Genomic DNA, 16,772 nt, shown 5'->3' on the forward strand with positions numbered 1-16,772 from the left:
CTAATACAATGCTGCCCCAAGCCCCTTTACTCTTACCTGTAAACAGGGCAGCTCAGCGAAGCCAGTGTCTGTGTGGGAGGAAGGGATGCCGGCGCCGCCATGCTGGGCAGCCAGTCAGTAGATGCGCCGCCGAGCAGCCGCCGGATAGGACATGTCCTATGCCGCTCACATCCGGTGGCTGTCGTAAATCATTCCGCTCAACTTTTCTGACCCAGCAGGCAGCAAAAGGAGGCGGAGGGAAAACAATTTTTGTAAAATCTTACCGTAAAATTCCTTTCTCTGAGTCCTGACAGTCGCCGCCCACTCATACAGTCTTCACCAATGGGTATTGACCTCTTATCCACAGGAGCAAGCTAGGCATAAGACTTGTTAAAAACAAAGCAATTTACATAGACACACCTACAGGGGGCTGTCCCACTGGTCCAATACCCCCGGCTAGGCTCATTCCCAATTCAGTTTGGTAGAAAGCAGTAGATAGTCCAAGAACCCCAAAAGAGGGGCGGGGGCGGCGACTGTCAGAGGACTCAGAGAAAGGAATTTTACGGTAAGATTTTACAAAAATTAAGGTTGCTCTTGCGTCCTGACAGTCGCCGCCCACTCATACAGTCTTCACCAATGGGATGTCCCAAAGCAGTGTAGACATGAGGGGTGGGAAGCCAACCCGTCAAAGGCAACGCAGCACCCAAGTCAGATAAAGGAACCTTATCTGAACAGAAAGGTAAACCCTCTGGGAAACCGAAAAGCTCAACTGGAGTAACAACCCAGGAAGCAAATAACCAAGGGGAAAAAAAACAACCCCAACAAAGAGGGAACGGCAAAGCCAGGGCCCCCTCAAGATACTGCCACACACAGAACTTAGTGGCCAAAGGAGGCATCTGCTGATGCCATAAACATCACGTTTGTTAAATATATGAAGAAAGTGTGCATGGACAACCAAGTCGCAGCCTTGCACACCTGGCCCACAGAAATCTGAGGTCGGAAGGCCCATGACGCACTCACCACTCAGGTAGAGTGCGCCTTGACAGGGAAGGGTGTAACCCGTTCCTTAAGCGAATAGGCCTGCACAATCGCCTGTCTGATCCATTCTGAAATTGTTGCCGCAGACGCAACCGTACCCTTCCGAGGTCCCTCAGGAAGGACAAAGAGAATCCCGACTTCCTAAAGGATTCAGTGGACGACAGGTAACCCTGATCGCCCGGAAAACATCCAAGGAATGCAAGGCAAACTCCTTAGGATGCCTGAGATTCGCACACAGCGAAGGCAAGACAATGTCCTTGTTAAGGTGAAAACCAGAAACCACCTCAGTAAGGAAAGAGGTTAGGTCGCAAGACCACCTCTCATCCCTATGAACCACCAGGTAAGGGGAGCGGCAAGACAGGGCTGCCAACTCCGACACTCTGCGGGCAGATGTGATCGCCACCAGAAAGGCAACCGTTCGTGACAGCAGAGAAAACTTCCTGATGTTTTCAAAGGGAGGACATTGCAAAAACGGACAGAACCAAGTTCAAGTCCCAAGGAGGTAAAGGTGCTCTACCGAGGAGGAGCCAAATGACGCATCCCTTGAATAAAGGTGCATATCAAAGAATTTGACGCCAAGGGGCGCTGAAAAAGGAACACCAGTGCAGATAACTGGCCCTTAATCGTGGTCAACACAAGGCGCTGGTCCACACCCGATTGCAGAAAGGCCAACACCCTCGCCACCGAAAAGGAGCGAGGATGAATGCCCCTGGATTCACACCAGGCAAAATGAGCCTTCCAGGTACAGCAAGAAATCTTACCGAAGAGGCCTTCCTAGCCATGAGCAGGGTAGGAATGACCGCCGACGAGAGACCCCGATCTCTCAAGACCTGGCTTTCAACAGCCACGCCGTTAAAGCCAGCGACCGTAAAGCAGGATGGAAGATCGGCCTCTGAGAAAGCAGATCGTCTCGTAACGGGAGCCAACACAGAGTCTCTACGATCAGTTGGACGATGGCCGCATACCAAGACCGGCGCGCAGCCACCAGAATCAACTTCGGTACCGAAACTAACCGGCGAAGGAACCTGGACAACAACCGAATCGGAGGAAAGGCATAAATCAGGCGATACTAATTCCAAGGCACCACCAGCGCATCCGAGGCAACTGCCAGAGGATCACGCGTTCTTGCCACGAACCTTCCCACCTTGTTGGTTACCCGAGAGGCGAACAGATCCACATCCATCTCCCTGGTCCAGGGTCTGGCGGCTTAGAAAATCGGCCTGCCAATTCTCCACACCCGGAACGTGAACTGCCGAAATCGCCGGGACGTGCGTCTCGGCCCAAGACAGAAGTTTGGTCACTTCCTGGGCCGACCGGGCACTCCTGGTGCCCCCTTCATGTAAGCCACCGCAGTGGCGTTATCCGTCTGGACTTGTACAGGGCAGCCCCGAAGATGAGCCGACCAACGGAGCAAGCATAATCTGATTGCTCGCAATTCCAAGATGTTCATCGGCAGGGAGGATTCCTTATCTGACCACGTGCCCTGGGCAGACAGTATGCCCAGAACGCCACCCCAGCCTAACAGGCTGGCATCCGTGGTGATCACCGTCCACAACGGGCGGAAGGATTTTTCCGGGGACAGGAGCCACAGGAGAAGATCCTCGCTGACTTGGCGACTCAGATATCCTCCTTTCCAAGGATTGAGGATGCCTGTCCCACCTGGCCAAGATCTGTGCTGGAAGAGATCGCGTGTGGAACTGTGCAAACAGTATGCCTCGAAGGCTGACACCAACCCCAGGGACCGCATGCAGGCCCTGAGCGACAAGGAATCCTTAGTCCCGGAGGGACCTGACCTCGTCCTTTAGAGTCCGGAGCATGGCATCCGGCAGAAAAACCTTTGCCTGGGCAGAGTCCAGGACCATTCCCAGATAAGGGAGACGAACAGAAGGGGACAAGGTCGACTTCTGAACGTTGACGGTCCATCCGAACTCCCGGAGCGTCTGAACGGTAGATGACAGATCGCGTAAGAGACTCGGGCTGGCACTTGATCTTAACAGGAGATAGTCCAGATGTCGCAAGACCGCAATCCCCTGCGCCCGCAACAGGGCCAGAACAGGAGCCAGCACTTGGTAAACACCCTTGGAGCCGAAGCGAGACCGAAAGGCAACGCCAGAACTGATAGTGATCCTCCGCGATTGCGAATCGGAGGAACTTCTGATGACCCGAGAACATGGGGATGTGTAAACACACATCCTTGTGGTCGATGGAAGCCAGGAAATCTCCTGGACTTAAGGAGGTCACCAAACAGAGGGAATCCATGCGGAAGTTTTGAAACCGCACGAAGCGGTTCAGAGCTTTCAAGTCCAGAAATGGACGTACTTTGCCCTCCTTCCTGGGCACAGTGAACAGATTCAAGTAAAACCCCTGAAACCTGTCCTGATGTGGCACCGGGACGACCACCCCTTGGGCTAGGAGATCCTGAACCGCCCGATGAAGATCGTGCAACTCATCTGGGGCAAATGAAGATTTGAGGGAAAGAATCTGTCCGCTGGCCGCGAAAGGAATTCGATCATGTCTCCCGATCAAATGATTTCCTGAACCTACCTGTCCGGAACCCGGAGCAACCAAGGGACTAGGAACCACGCAGACGTCCCCCCACCCCTGTAATGGGTGAGGGCGTCCCTTCAGGTGAAGGCGGAAGGACCCGCCGGGTGGGCGTGGGTGGACGTGTGCTTGCCCGCCCAGGGCTTCCTCTGACCACCCTGGCCCTTAAAGGGCTTCCTCTTGTCCTGTGCCTTGAAAGCACCCCTGATTTGGATTAAAGGAAGGGCCCCGCTTACCGCGGAAAAACTTACCCCTGGGGTTCTGGGGCAGCAGAGTGCTCTTGCCCCCAGTGCCCCCTTTAACCAACTCGTCCAGGGATTCCCCAAAAAGACGATTCCCCTCATAAGGGATGTCAGACACAGTCTTCCTGGAAGTCTGGTCAGCCGACCAGCTCTTCAGCCACATTAAACGATGGAGCAGCACCATGACACCAGACAGCCGAGCTGCTAGAGGAGCCTCCTCCAAGGCCGCGTCACACAGGTACAAAACCTGCCAGACGCATCTGCTCCACCATCTCCACAGTAGTCGGAGGGGCGTAGCCCGCCTCCAGAGTGCGTTTAAGCACTGAACACCGGAGAATCCTCCGAGGGCATGAGAATGGCCTTGTTAAACCTGGACACCATGTGATCCACTTTAGGGGACACGGTCCTTAGCGAATCTGTAGGAGACGCGAAAGGGCAACGGAATTTAAACCTTTTTGGTACCACAAAAGGGCGCATTAAATTACGCAATTGTTCGTTCACCGTTTCGTGATCTCAGCGGGACAAGTAAACACCCGTGCAGCCACATCTCGAAGCAGCCCCAGGGATGACAGCCTACCAAGAAACTTCCCGGTATCTCTGTAGGCAAGTCCGGCCCTGGTTTCTTTGTATGCATGGGTTGTTACTGACATGCGGTGAAAATTGAATGTCAAAGGCACCTTTAGAAAATATATTTACCTAGAAAAACGGTGATGCGTTTAATACTTATTTTACCAGCTGTATAATTACACACACACAGAAGCATGGTATATAAAATATGAATTTGACTTCACATTTAAAAAGAAAAAAAATGGATTTTTGAGTTACCTTAAAATCCTTTTCTCTTATGGATCAGAGAACTGCATCCGTCTATGAACTTATCAGTAGGGTTATACTACCCCCTACAGGAGTAGGACATTAGGCAGAAAAAAAGTTCATGCTATGCCTATGGGCAGTCCCGGAGGGTACACCCTTTCTCTTCCTGCATAGGATGTCAATTTTGTATCAAAGCAGTGTCAGAGAAGTAACACCAACCAAACTCAAAATAGAGGGGCGGGTACTGCATCCGTCAATGAACTTAAAGCGGAGTTCCGGCCTTGAAAACAACTTTGCACCATCCACTTTTTTTTTTTCCTGAAAGAATTAGTTTACTTTTTTTTTTTTCCCATTTACTTACCTTGTTTTTAAAGAAAATATACTTCCCTTCCTTCCTCTTCCTCCCTTTGCGGCCCACGGCATCTCTACCTGCTTGCATTGACTCCTGGGAGATGAGCGTCATCGCTCTCAGGAGTCAATGCGTCTGCACCGGCCCTGCTCGTCACTTCCAGTGCAGGCGCGTCCTTCCCTGCAAAACAGCTTCTGGGCATGCCCAGAAGCTGTGCAGGGATGACACCTTCCCTGGAAGTGACGAGCAGGGGTGGTGCAGGGCATTCGGGGACTCTGACGTCACCGAAGAGGACGCTCTGGCTTCAGCTGCCCACACCTGAGATGGCACCACTGGACAAGACATTTTTAAAAGTATTTCTTCTAAAAAGTTAAGTGAAGCAGCAGTTGAGAGGCTATCATTGCTGAAATGCACTAGCCTTAACTGTCCCAGGGGTATTTTTAGTTAAATGTTTTTCAGGGTGGAACTCCGCTTTAAGAGAAAAGGATTTTACAGTAAGTCAAAAATCGAGTTCTCTATTGTTCATTGATGGATGCAGTTCTCTGATCCATATCAGTAGGGACGTCCCAAAGCAGTGCCAGAATGAGGGGTGGGAACAGCAGAAAAGTCCCCAAGGCTAAACATAAGCCAACCATGCAACATAGGACTCAGCAGAACAAAAGATAAGGTCCACCTGAAAAAAACATTAACACCCTCAAGGCCAAAAGCCCTCCAGACAGCAGCCTGCAAAAATTTTGCAGCCAAAAGAGGCATCTGCAGATGCCAACACATCCACCTTCTAAAATTTGGTAAAGGTGTGAACAGAGTACCAGGTAGCCGTCTTGCAACCTGGAGCACAGATGTCTGCAAGGCGAAAAGCCCAGGAGGCACTAGGCGCCCGAGTAGAAGGCGCCAAAAAAGGGAAAGGTAGGACCCGACCCTTAATTGAACAAGCCTGTACCACTGTCTGTCAGATCCATCTGAAAACAGTCACAGCAGACGCAGGCAGTCCAGTTCATGGGCCATTCGTAAGTACAGAGAGCGAGCCTGACTCACAAAAAAGACTCAGTAGTCCCCAAGTACACAATGAGTGCCTGAACTCTATCCAGAGTATGCAATGCACATTACTTCGGATGATTGGGCTTAGGACCCAAGGTGGCAATACGTCATTCAAGTAAACACTAGAAACCACCTTCGGAGGGAAGGACGGATCCAGACAAAGTACCACTTGTCTCCATGAACCAACATATAGGGAGAACAACATATAGGGAGAACGAAAGGACAATGTCGCCTGTCCCGACACCCTGCGCGCAGTGACAGTAACCAAAAAGGCCACCTTCTGTAATAAGGTAAGCAGGGAATACACTCAAATACTCGCAAAAGGAGGTTCTTGAAGAACCAACTGCACCAAATCAAGGTCCCCAGTAGGTGACGGAGGTCACATCGCAAGTACCAAGTGTCCCACCACCCCCTGGAAGAAGTCACGCACCATGAAACGGGCAGCTAACCAGGACCCACAGGGGGACCCCCTACCAGCCCATCTAACACCAGCCCAGCTGAAGGAACCTCACCAAGACCCCAAGCCCCCCCCCCCCCCCCGCACGATAGTTCGAGCGCTGCAGACGGCGCACTCCCCGGCCCCCCATGCGGCCAGCAAACGAGGCCCCAGGTAGGCCAAAACAGTGAAGGGGGAGGGTCACAACAGGACAGAAGGAAACCCTGGAGTGTGAGTGTCCAACCATCCCAGGGAAGGGGCCCGCACCCACCCCAAAAATCGGCCCGGGGGGGGGGGGGGGGAGGTTTTACTCATATCAGAAACACAGGGGGGCGCCATCTCCTGACAGGACCCCACGCCACCAAAGTGGGGGGGGCTGTCGGCCAAATAGGAACTCTGCGACATAAGCCTAGACCCTGTTGTGTGCGTCCTGGCGAGACATTTAACTTGCGGGGCCAGTCCCTGTCCAGTGGGACTATGTCACGGCCGATCCAACATGGAGCTAAGGCCTGAACGCGCTCGCTGGCCAGACTGGGGTGACCACTGGATCTAGATTATCCAGCCTGTCGCTTAGCCTGGCATAGTTGCTTGAAACTCAGGAAAAAATTCCGGGGAAAAACGCTAGCTAAAAAAGCTAAATAAAAATACATATAATGCCAGGACCAAATATCCCAGCAAGGAACTAGGTCCTTACTCCTGACTAGCTAGATTAAAACTGACATCCTATGCAGGAAGAGAGGGTGTGTACCCTCTGGGACTGCCCATTGGCGTAGCCAGAACGTTTTTTCTGCCGAGTGTCCTACTCCTATAGGGGGCAGTATAACCCTACTGATATGGATCAGAGAACTGCGTCCATCAATGAACGATCGAGAAAACACACACTATATTCTTTTAGCTAAATTAACAAAATCTGCAAAGAAAGGGAGTTGGGGCAGCCCTACAACAAAATTATGTTAAAAGGTTCAATTGCATTCTGGATGTAACTTTTTTTAATCCCTAGTCTGTAGAGAGTCTTTATACAGCTGGCCTGTTACTACAGCAAAACATATATGATAAGCAGTTGAAGAATTTATTGCCATGGATTTACTGTCCTTTAACACTGGGGATATTTCATTAAGCTGTGAGCTTTTATCACATGAACATGCAATGCTTTATTTAAAGCAGAACTCCAGGCAAAGATATACATAGGAATTCGACAAATTTCAAACAAACATTTGCACCTAAACTTCTTGATGTCAGCCTCCTGTAATCACCTGCACAGCAGCACTTACAAAATAAATAGGCAGCAGTAAATGGGCCCTTTCACACAGGCGTTCCGCATGTCCCTAAATCATCATTTTTTTGCAGATGATATGCAGACATAATGTATGTCAATGGCATAGCGGAAGTCAGTGGATGACCATCCGCTGACATCCGATTTTCATCCTTTCAGTTCTGTTCCATTTTTTGGAATGGAACAGAACCCTATTTTTGTTCCGTTTAAAAAACGGAACGGATGCAAAATCGGATGTCAGCGGTGTCATCCGCTGACATCCGCAAAGCCCATAGACATACATTATGTCCGTATATCATCCGCAAATGGATGGGATGATATGCGGACATACGGAGCGGATGACACAAGTGTCATCTGCTCCGTGAAAAAAAAAAAAAAAAGTGCCGGAGCGGATCGCAATGCGGTCCGCTCCGTGTGAAAGAGCCCTAAGTGTCTAAGCTCTACAGCGCTGCACAGTGCTGTCAGCTCAACAATGGACGATGCGTACAGAAGGGGAAAACATATGAATGACCTCATCAGTATTATACGGATACTTCACTGCCCAATCAGTAGGCTGGAGCGTGAGGAGTGGCAAAGTAATAATTCTATTACATTCCTTTTGGCCAATTTTAGACAGGGAAATACAAATACATTAGTATGAGAATAGAAAGGGTGTAAAACTAAGCAGAGAGCGAAGGGAATTTATGAAAACTGGAGCAGACCATCTCGAGCAGCTGTGCCTGGCAACCAATCAGCTTCTAAATTCAGCTTGTTCATTTAAGTCCCGTTCACAGCACTTGTAGCCAAAACACGTATTCCCACCTGTGATGTTCATCGTTCCAACATGTCGCGCATAGGGCAGCCCCTTCGCTTGAATGAGCTGCCCTATGCGCCATTTGTCAAGCAAACAAACCCATGTACCTTTTTGAGCGATTCTGCCAAGTGAGTTTTTGACGTGTGATTATCGCAACACCACAATACGCTTGGTGGGCCATTAAGAACGAACTGCACCAAAACGCAGGTTACACTTCTGCCCCTGATTTGGAATGACAAGCAGGATAACGATTCTGACTGTTTCCAAATCTCTAGGTGTTAAGTGGAGCCTAAAGCATTGAAAATGAAAGAAAGAAGCTGCTTGGTTGCCATGCACAAGTGCTTCAGATTTGATAATATTACCCCAGGTGTTTGCAACCACCAAGTAGAACAGTACCCGAGGAAAACAATTGAAATCCTAATGCCATTTGTCTTGAGTTCTACTTTAAAGTCTTTTTTCTAATGAATCCGTATGAACCTTCTAGAACAAGGTTTCTGAACTCCAGTCCACAAGTACTGCAAACAGGTGATGTTTTCAGGATTTCCCTCAGAAGAAACGGCTATGGTAATTACTAAGGCAATGAAACTGATCAAATCATCTGTGCAAAATAATGGAAAGCCTGAAAACTTGACCTATTGGAGGACATTCTCGAAGGAATCCGTATTTTAACATACATTTATAATATATGATGCAGCGCAGATAAAAATAAAATATATTATATATATATATCTATACCTGCACTATAAAGTGCAAATACATATGTACAAAAACTATATAGCAGGTATAGATATATATTTTTATCAGCGCTGCATCATATATTCATTGCATTTCACAAATTGTTTGTTTTTGCTGGCTGCTGGTTACCAAGTGTTGGCGTGGTATACATCTTTATATACATTTATAATTTACTTTTAAAATTGCAATTGACTAAATCCAATCAACTGTATGGGGCATATGCAACAGATAATTGCTGTAAAAATATCAGCAAACAGAAAACATATTTCACAAGCACTACAGGGACTCTTTAGATATGCTTACTTCACATGTGTTATAATCCTCTGAGTCCAACAGACTACACAACTTTGGCAGCAGCTCTGGCCAATTCTGCAACTCTCCTTTTGAAGCAATCGTTGTGATTAGGATTCCTAAAAAAAAAAAAAATAAATAAAAACTATTTAACACTTTCTTCAGCTGGGCTATGTAGTAGAGCTCACAATTGTTTTTCTTAGAATAAAGATTACGATTCTCCCTATTAACTGCGTAACATCTTTTACATTATACAAACAAATTAGCAGATTTGCTGTTTGGAGGCTGAAGAGTGGGAAATTTGATTGGAGAGTGATACACATTTTTGATTTTGACTGCTGGTGACCATTTTAAGGGGTTCTTTTCTTGCAGTTTTTTGGGGGGGTTTTTTTCCCTTTGTTACTTTTTTTTTTTTTTTTGTCACTTATTTTAAATAGCGCTTTTTTTATTTTCCTCTTTTTTCCTTCCTTCAGACTACTAATTAAGGGGAGTGGTTAATTGGTCACAGGTGCTTCAGGTGCTATTTAAATTTCTGCTGGACTCCTTTCTGAGCTTAGCAGATTTGCTGTTTGGAGGCTGAAGAGTGGGAAATTTGAGTGGAGAGTGATAAACAGTTTTGATTTCAACTGCTGGTGACTGTTTGTATTTTAGGGGCTCTTTTCTTGCATTTTTTTTCCCTTTTTTTGTTACTCTTTTTTCTGTCACTTATTTTAAATAGCTTTTTTTTGCTTTCTTTCCTTCAGACTTCTGATTAAAAGGGAGTGATTAATTGGTCACAGGTGCTTCAGGTGCTATTTAAATTTCTGCTGGACCCATTTGAGCTTGCTCATCCTTAAGCTTGTCACCTTTTTGCTTGCTGGAACTCTGACAAGTGGAACTTGACTTGGGGCTCTTTCACACGGGCGATCCAATCAGATCCGCCTGTCAGTTTTTTAGGCGGATCTGATCGGATCCTCCGTGCAGCTCTATGGGGCAGCGGATGTCAGCGGAGACACCTCCGCTGACACCCGCTGCCATCCGTATCCAATCCTGTCCGTGAAATCTGGACGGATGGAAACCCTATTTTTCCATCCGTTCAGGAATCGGATCGAATGAGAGCCGACAGGCGGTCCGCTCTCATCCAATCCCCCATAGAGAGCAGCGGGAGCTGTGACACCTCCCTCTCCGCACTGCAAGCAGAGACGGAGCTGTCATCCGCCGGCTCAGCGGGGATCGGCGGATCGATCCCGCCTGAGCAGCACGGATCCGCCTACGGAGGCGGACGGTGTGAAAGAGCCCTAAGTAGCGAGTTAAAAACCAGAGTTGAAAACAGGAGATTTGAACAATAGTCTTCAGACCTGTAACATCTGAAACTTTGTTAGTTTTATTATTGTTGTAACCAGTGTGCCGCATGTATACAATAACAGAGCAACAGCTCCAGGATGGATACCGCTGCGACAGATGTGAGCAGGTTGTCCTTAAGGAAGCTCGCATTAGAGATCTGGAGGAGCAAATTGCCACACTGGGCAGAACTGACAACCTTGAAAGGGGTCCTCTGTGCACTGAGCAGGTGGCTAGTGGGGTTAATGGGGAGAGTGGAGGGGCAAGTCAGGTTTATCAGGTAGGAAAATGGGTTAATACAGTCTGAGGGAGTGTGGTAGAGGCTCACAGAAAAGGAAGGCCAGACCTGGGTTTGAGTTGCCTAACAGATTTGCCATGTTGGGTGAATATGTGGGGGTGACAAACTCAGGAGGTGGCAGCCCTAGATGTCACTGCTATCCCTAACAGCAGGGAGAGCAGTCCGTCTAGTAGAGGTGGTGAGGGGACTGTAGGTAGGCCTAGACAGTTGGTGGCAATTTTGGATTCTATAATCAGAAGGACTGATAGAAAAATTTGTCGCCAGGATCACCTCAACCGAATGGTTTGCTGTCTCCCTGGTGCCAGGGTTCGGCATGTGGTGGACAGGGTTGGTAAATTACTGGGAGGGGCTGGGCATGACCCAGCTATCTTGGTCCACATTGGAACCAATGACAGAATATATGGAAGATGGAGGCTCCTTAAGAACCAATTTAATGAACTAGGCTGCAAGTTGAAGGCAAGGACCTCCAAGGTGATAGTCTCTGAAATATTGCCTGTGCCACGCGCAACACAGGAAAGAAGGGGGGAAATTAGAGAGCTGAATGCATGGCTAAAGACCTGGTGTAAGAAGGAGGGATTTGGGTTTTTAGAGCACTGGGCTCACTTTTCATTGGGGTGCAACCTATATGCTAAAGATGGTTTGCACCTAAATGGAAGGGGGTCTGTTGTGCTGGGGGAGAGGTTTATTGGAAGGCTAAAGGAGTTTTTAAACTAGGATAGAGGGGGGAGGGTGAATTAAGAGTATAATGGGACAGACAGGTCCGACAGGGGTCAGCCCCTATTGGTGGGTGGAATGGGGAAAGATGGGGGGAGAGTTATGGCAGAGGATAAGAAGGTTCCCATGTTACAAACAATCATTGGAAATGGTACTATTTGTACTAAAATTAAAAACATGCAAATAAGTGTGCAAAATGTGACAATGATTTCAAGTGTTTGTTCACCAATGCCAGAAGTCACCAAATGAAATGCGGTTGATGACTCAATCCTCAGAACACTCAGCGCACATCAGTCCCATTAACCACCAGGTCGCCGATGACTTAGGGTCTATAGGGTCCTCATATAATAATGTAGGCACACTTCGCTAGATAACCAATGTCCCGTGCAGTCTGGCAGGATCACCTCTATTCCACCACCAAGTGCAGGGGGCAAGTAAAGAATGGCCACTCACCGGATCCCCATGCTCATTTATTCTCATAAATGAGCAAACCTTGCATGCATATGAACAAATCCACACGTTGTCACAGGATGTGCAGACACCAGCAGGGGATGGTTCGTGGTCCGACTCAATCACACTCCTCCACTAATCCTCCCATGTATGTGGAAAATAAGACCTCCACTAGTGCAATACGTCTGATAATAACTTTTAATCAAGAAAAAACATCATACATTGCACTCACTTTTGGTAGAACATTGGTAAGCTTATCTGTCAAAATGGCAAATGCGGTGGGCATCCACTGCTACTCGGATGTGGCTCCACGCCAAATCGGGTAATCCCGGAAGTCCTCCACAGCCGTGATCCTCGATTGGGTGCGTCGTCTGGCCACGCCCGACGCGTTTCGTCACTTCCTGACTTCAACTGGGGGCGCGGCCAAGACAACACACACAACCCATTTATGCTCCCCTCAGCGGCGTCGCAACCAATCGCTCAGTACGCAGGTCAACCGGAAGGACGTCTAGCCCTATCACACCGGAAGGTAAACATAGTATTGAGAACCCTCAAGTCTTCCCACCTGGAAATGTTCTCAAACCTCCTCTGCAGACACCAGAGTTGCCTGATCCTGGAGACATAAACCCACTTGGCTTAGTGCCCTCAATAGCATCCATGGGTAATCCCATAGAGGCAAATGGTCTGACCGGGTGACCTGTTTCCTGCGATCCTCATTAAGAATGCAGTCCAAATAATCATAAAAACAAGTACATTACAAACGTACATTATACAATTGTGCAATATAGGAGACTCACACTACTCCCCTGAAGAGATTCATAAAAACCCAATGTGCACATCTAATGCGTTCCAAGATTTTAAAAAAAGCTAAAATCTGCATAAAATCATAAAAAGAATAAATACGATACAGTAGAGTAAAATCAATAAGTCCTGTGTTGAAAAAAGGAATAAATAAATATCAGGTGATGGTAAAAGCACATAATGCCTAAAAAACTACTGACGGGGACAGGCCCAGTCATCCCAATAAATATTCAGAACTGGAGTTTAGGAGTCACTAATGAAACAATTAATGTCCAATTCAATGTTCAATCCGACCGGAGCAAGGGATTGGGTCAGGAAAATCCACTTGGTCTCACACTTAGAGAGTTCCCTGACCCAATTAGCCCCTCGCCACAGCGGGGTGACCCGTTCAATGCCCCAAAATTGCAGGCTACTGGGGTCTCTCTGGTGGTACTGCCGGAAATGAGCTGATACATTATGCTCTCGTTTTCCATTCACTATGTTAGTGATATGTTCTCCCACTCGGATCTTCAAAGTTCGTTTAGTCCTACCTATGTACACCAATTTACATGGGCACATAAGTCCATAGACTACATACGTAGTATCGCACGTGATAAGTGATTTAATCTTGAAGGATTTACTAATAGCAGGGACAAGGAAGGACTCACGCATTCTAAGATTGGTGCTAGAGAGCACGCCCTGCACCTCCCGCACGTGAAGGAACCTTTTAAATCTGGGAAGAAAGAAATCCTTGGTGGGTCTACAACTTTCCTCACCACACGATCTCCAAAATTCGGGGCTCTTCTATAAATAAAAGACGGTTTGCTTGGTAGAGCAGGGCCCAGGGTCCTGTCCATCAGGAGGATCGGCCAGTGTTGTTTAAAGATACTTTCCACTTTCTTGTAGTCATTAGAAAAATCAGAGAGGAAACTCCACTGTTTGGGGTCATTATCAATCTCACTAGTTCTTACTCTAGAGTCCAATGGTCTTGGTGCCTCCAAAATCCTGGCGATTTCCCTAGTTAGAGCAGGTTCCCCATACCCCTTGGCCAAAAATCTCTTTCAGAATACCAACCTGGTCTATATAGTCGGCAGTGGATGTACAATTGCGCCTAACGCGCAAAAATTGGCCCCTAGGAATGTTTTTAAGCCAATTGGGGTGATGTCCGCTTTGGATTGCCAGATAACTGTTGCGATCCGTTGTTTTAAAAAAACACCTTAGTGGTTAAAGCATTCAACTCCCTCCTAATAGTTACATCCAAGAAGTGGATCTCACTTTGACTATAATGAAAGTCCAGCTTGATGTTGTTCTGGTTTGTGTTCAGATGTTGCATGAAGGACATAAGATGTTGTTCAGACCCCTCCCAGATGAAAATAATATCGTCTATAAAACGACGATAGTATTTCAATTCTGGTCTGACTGTGTTGAACACGAATTTGTCCTCCCACTCTGCCATAAATATATTTGCCAGACTGGGGGCAAATTTGGCGCCCATCGCTACACCAGTCTTTTGGCTGAAAAAATTACTTCCATACAAAAATAATTGTGGCTTAAGCAAAAGTCAAGGGCTCTCCGTATAAACACCTTCTGTTCCCACGGTAAGTTATCCCTCCTGCTCATGGCCCAATTGAGGGCTAACAAAGCATCATCATGCTGGATGATGGTGTAGAGGGACGACACGTCAGCCGTGACCAGAAAGGCTGACCAGTCGTCCCCCAACAACACATCGCCCAGCGTTAGTAGGAGGTCAGCTGTGTTCTTCAAGAATGCCCTAGTTCTTACCACACTTGTTTGTAAAAATTTGTCTAGATATTGGCCAAGTCTGGCATTGACCGATCCTATCCCATTCACTATGGGGCGTGGGGGTGGGTTGTCCGGATTTTTATGGATTTTGGGTAGTGTATATAGGATAGGGATACGACAGGAACTAGGAAGTAAAAAATTCCTCTCTTTCTTTGTTAAAACCCCATCCTTAAATCCCAAACCGACCAGTATTTCCAACTCCTTGACAAAGCTAGCAGTAGGATCTCCTGGTAGTTTTGTGTAAGTGAGACCATCACTTAACATCGCCTGTATTTGGTCGTGGTAGAATGTTTCATTCATAATGACAACTCCACCCCCCTTATCGGCAGGGCGTATAATTTATTTTCTTGACTCCAATGATTCCAGGCCTTCTTGTATATGCCTGTACTTCCTTTCTACCTCATACCCAGGTTGCAGGGTCTGGAGGTCACGCATAACTAGATTTTTGAACACATCTAAACACCGATTATTAGCTGGTGGATTAAACACAGATTTATTGCGTAATCCACTATTCACAACCCCCCCACATCAACTATTGCTAATTGACGTGATAGGGTTGTTCAAAAAATGTTTCTTAATATTCAACTTACGAATGTATTTGTGTGTGTCCACATATACATTAAATTTATTAATGGCCCTTTTCGGCGCACACTTGAGTCCCTGATCTAGGATATGATGTTCGTTCTTTGTCAAACTCACATCACTAATGTTGAAGATGCCTTCATTCACCAGTCCCTCCTTTTTTTTGTACTTTTTTTGTACTGTATCCTTCTCCCGGCCCGTACTCTCCTTCGGGATGTATATTTTCCCTGTGTGTTTGTCGATCCGATTGATGATTCCGGTTGTAGGGACGGTGTCACCCTCTCCCCCTGCCTCTCCTTAAAAAAGGCTGTCCAGGATAATTCTGGGGAGTTCTAGGTTCTGGGACTTCACTCTCACCATTCGACCGATTTGCCAAAACTTGATACTGGTTATGGGTGGGTATTCCTACTGGTTGAAGATTCCCTCGGGTGACACCTCTTCTATTTTTATTGTTATTCCGATTCTCCCTATTTGCACCCTTAATCAGTGGTCCCGTCCATTCAGTGATGGCCCTCATTGTTGGACGTGGTATACATACCTTTGGTCGAATCACCGGGGCAGAAGCCTGAAGAGCTGGTTGCTGATCATTAGTTCCGTCACTTGCGGTGGCCTCCATAGGAGCCTCTGTGTCGGAACCTGCAGTTTCAGGCATCACGGATATGGTTGCTTGCCAGCAAAAAACCTGCCCATTCCTGAAATCTTGCAGGTCTCTGGTGAATTTCTTCACCTTTTTAAAGGTGGGTTTCCTTGTCCACCTTATCTAATTTGATTTTAGTGGTGGTGTTCAACTCCCTGATCTCCGGACTATTCCCTTTAGCCTCAATTTTGATCTGGAGTGCTTGAATTTTTTTGTTGAGAATCTCCATTTTACGTTTTTTCCTTTTCAACACTAAGGATTGTAGGTCCAAACCCGATTTCCTGATAGCCGCCCTGATCTCGTCTTTACATTTCTTATTGCACTCTTTGTAATGCTTAAATGCCAATGACCCCTCAGTCTTGTATTTTTGAAGGCCTTTTCTTTAGCACTAATATGCATTTTTATGTTGGAGTTTAGCCACCCATGGTTTAGTTTTGCTCTTTTAAATTTATTTCCCTTTGGAATGCACTGGCCAAACCCCTTGTTAAGTATGCTCTTGAAGCACTCCCATTTTTCCTCCGTGTTATTTGTTCCCAGGGTTCTATCCCATTTGATACTTTCTAGCAGCGAGCACAGTTTTGGGAAATATGATCCATGACACACACCGTATAAACTTTTTTGATGTTACAATCGAGAATGACAATGAGGGTCATATTT

General features: G+C 47.2%; 1 protein-coding gene across 3 annotated transcripts in view; it reads right to left on the reverse strand.

Moving 5' to 3' along the window:
- TNPO1 (transportin 1) overlaps positions 1-16,772 on the reverse strand; it is a 542,580-nt gene that overhangs the window by 340,800 nt on the left and 185,008 nt on the right. For all 3 annotated transcript variants that reach the window (XR_014225578.1, XM_082265499.1, XM_082265498.1), the window contains exon 4: positions 9,544-9,650. Coding sequence is in view for 2 of the 3 variants with exons in the window: in XM_082265499.1 (XP_082121625.1) it covers positions 9,544-9,650 (107 nt within the window). In the remaining variant the exon portion in view is untranslated. The remainder of the gene's footprint in view (positions 1-9,543; positions 9,651-16,772) is intronic.

The sequence above is a fragment of the Pelophylax lessonae genome (genome assembly GCF_965119305.1).
Source record: "Pelophylax lessonae genome assembly, chromosome: 1".
NCBI classification, from domain to species: Eukaryota; Metazoa; Chordata; class Amphibia; order Anura; family Ranidae; genus Pelophylax; species Pelophylax lessonae.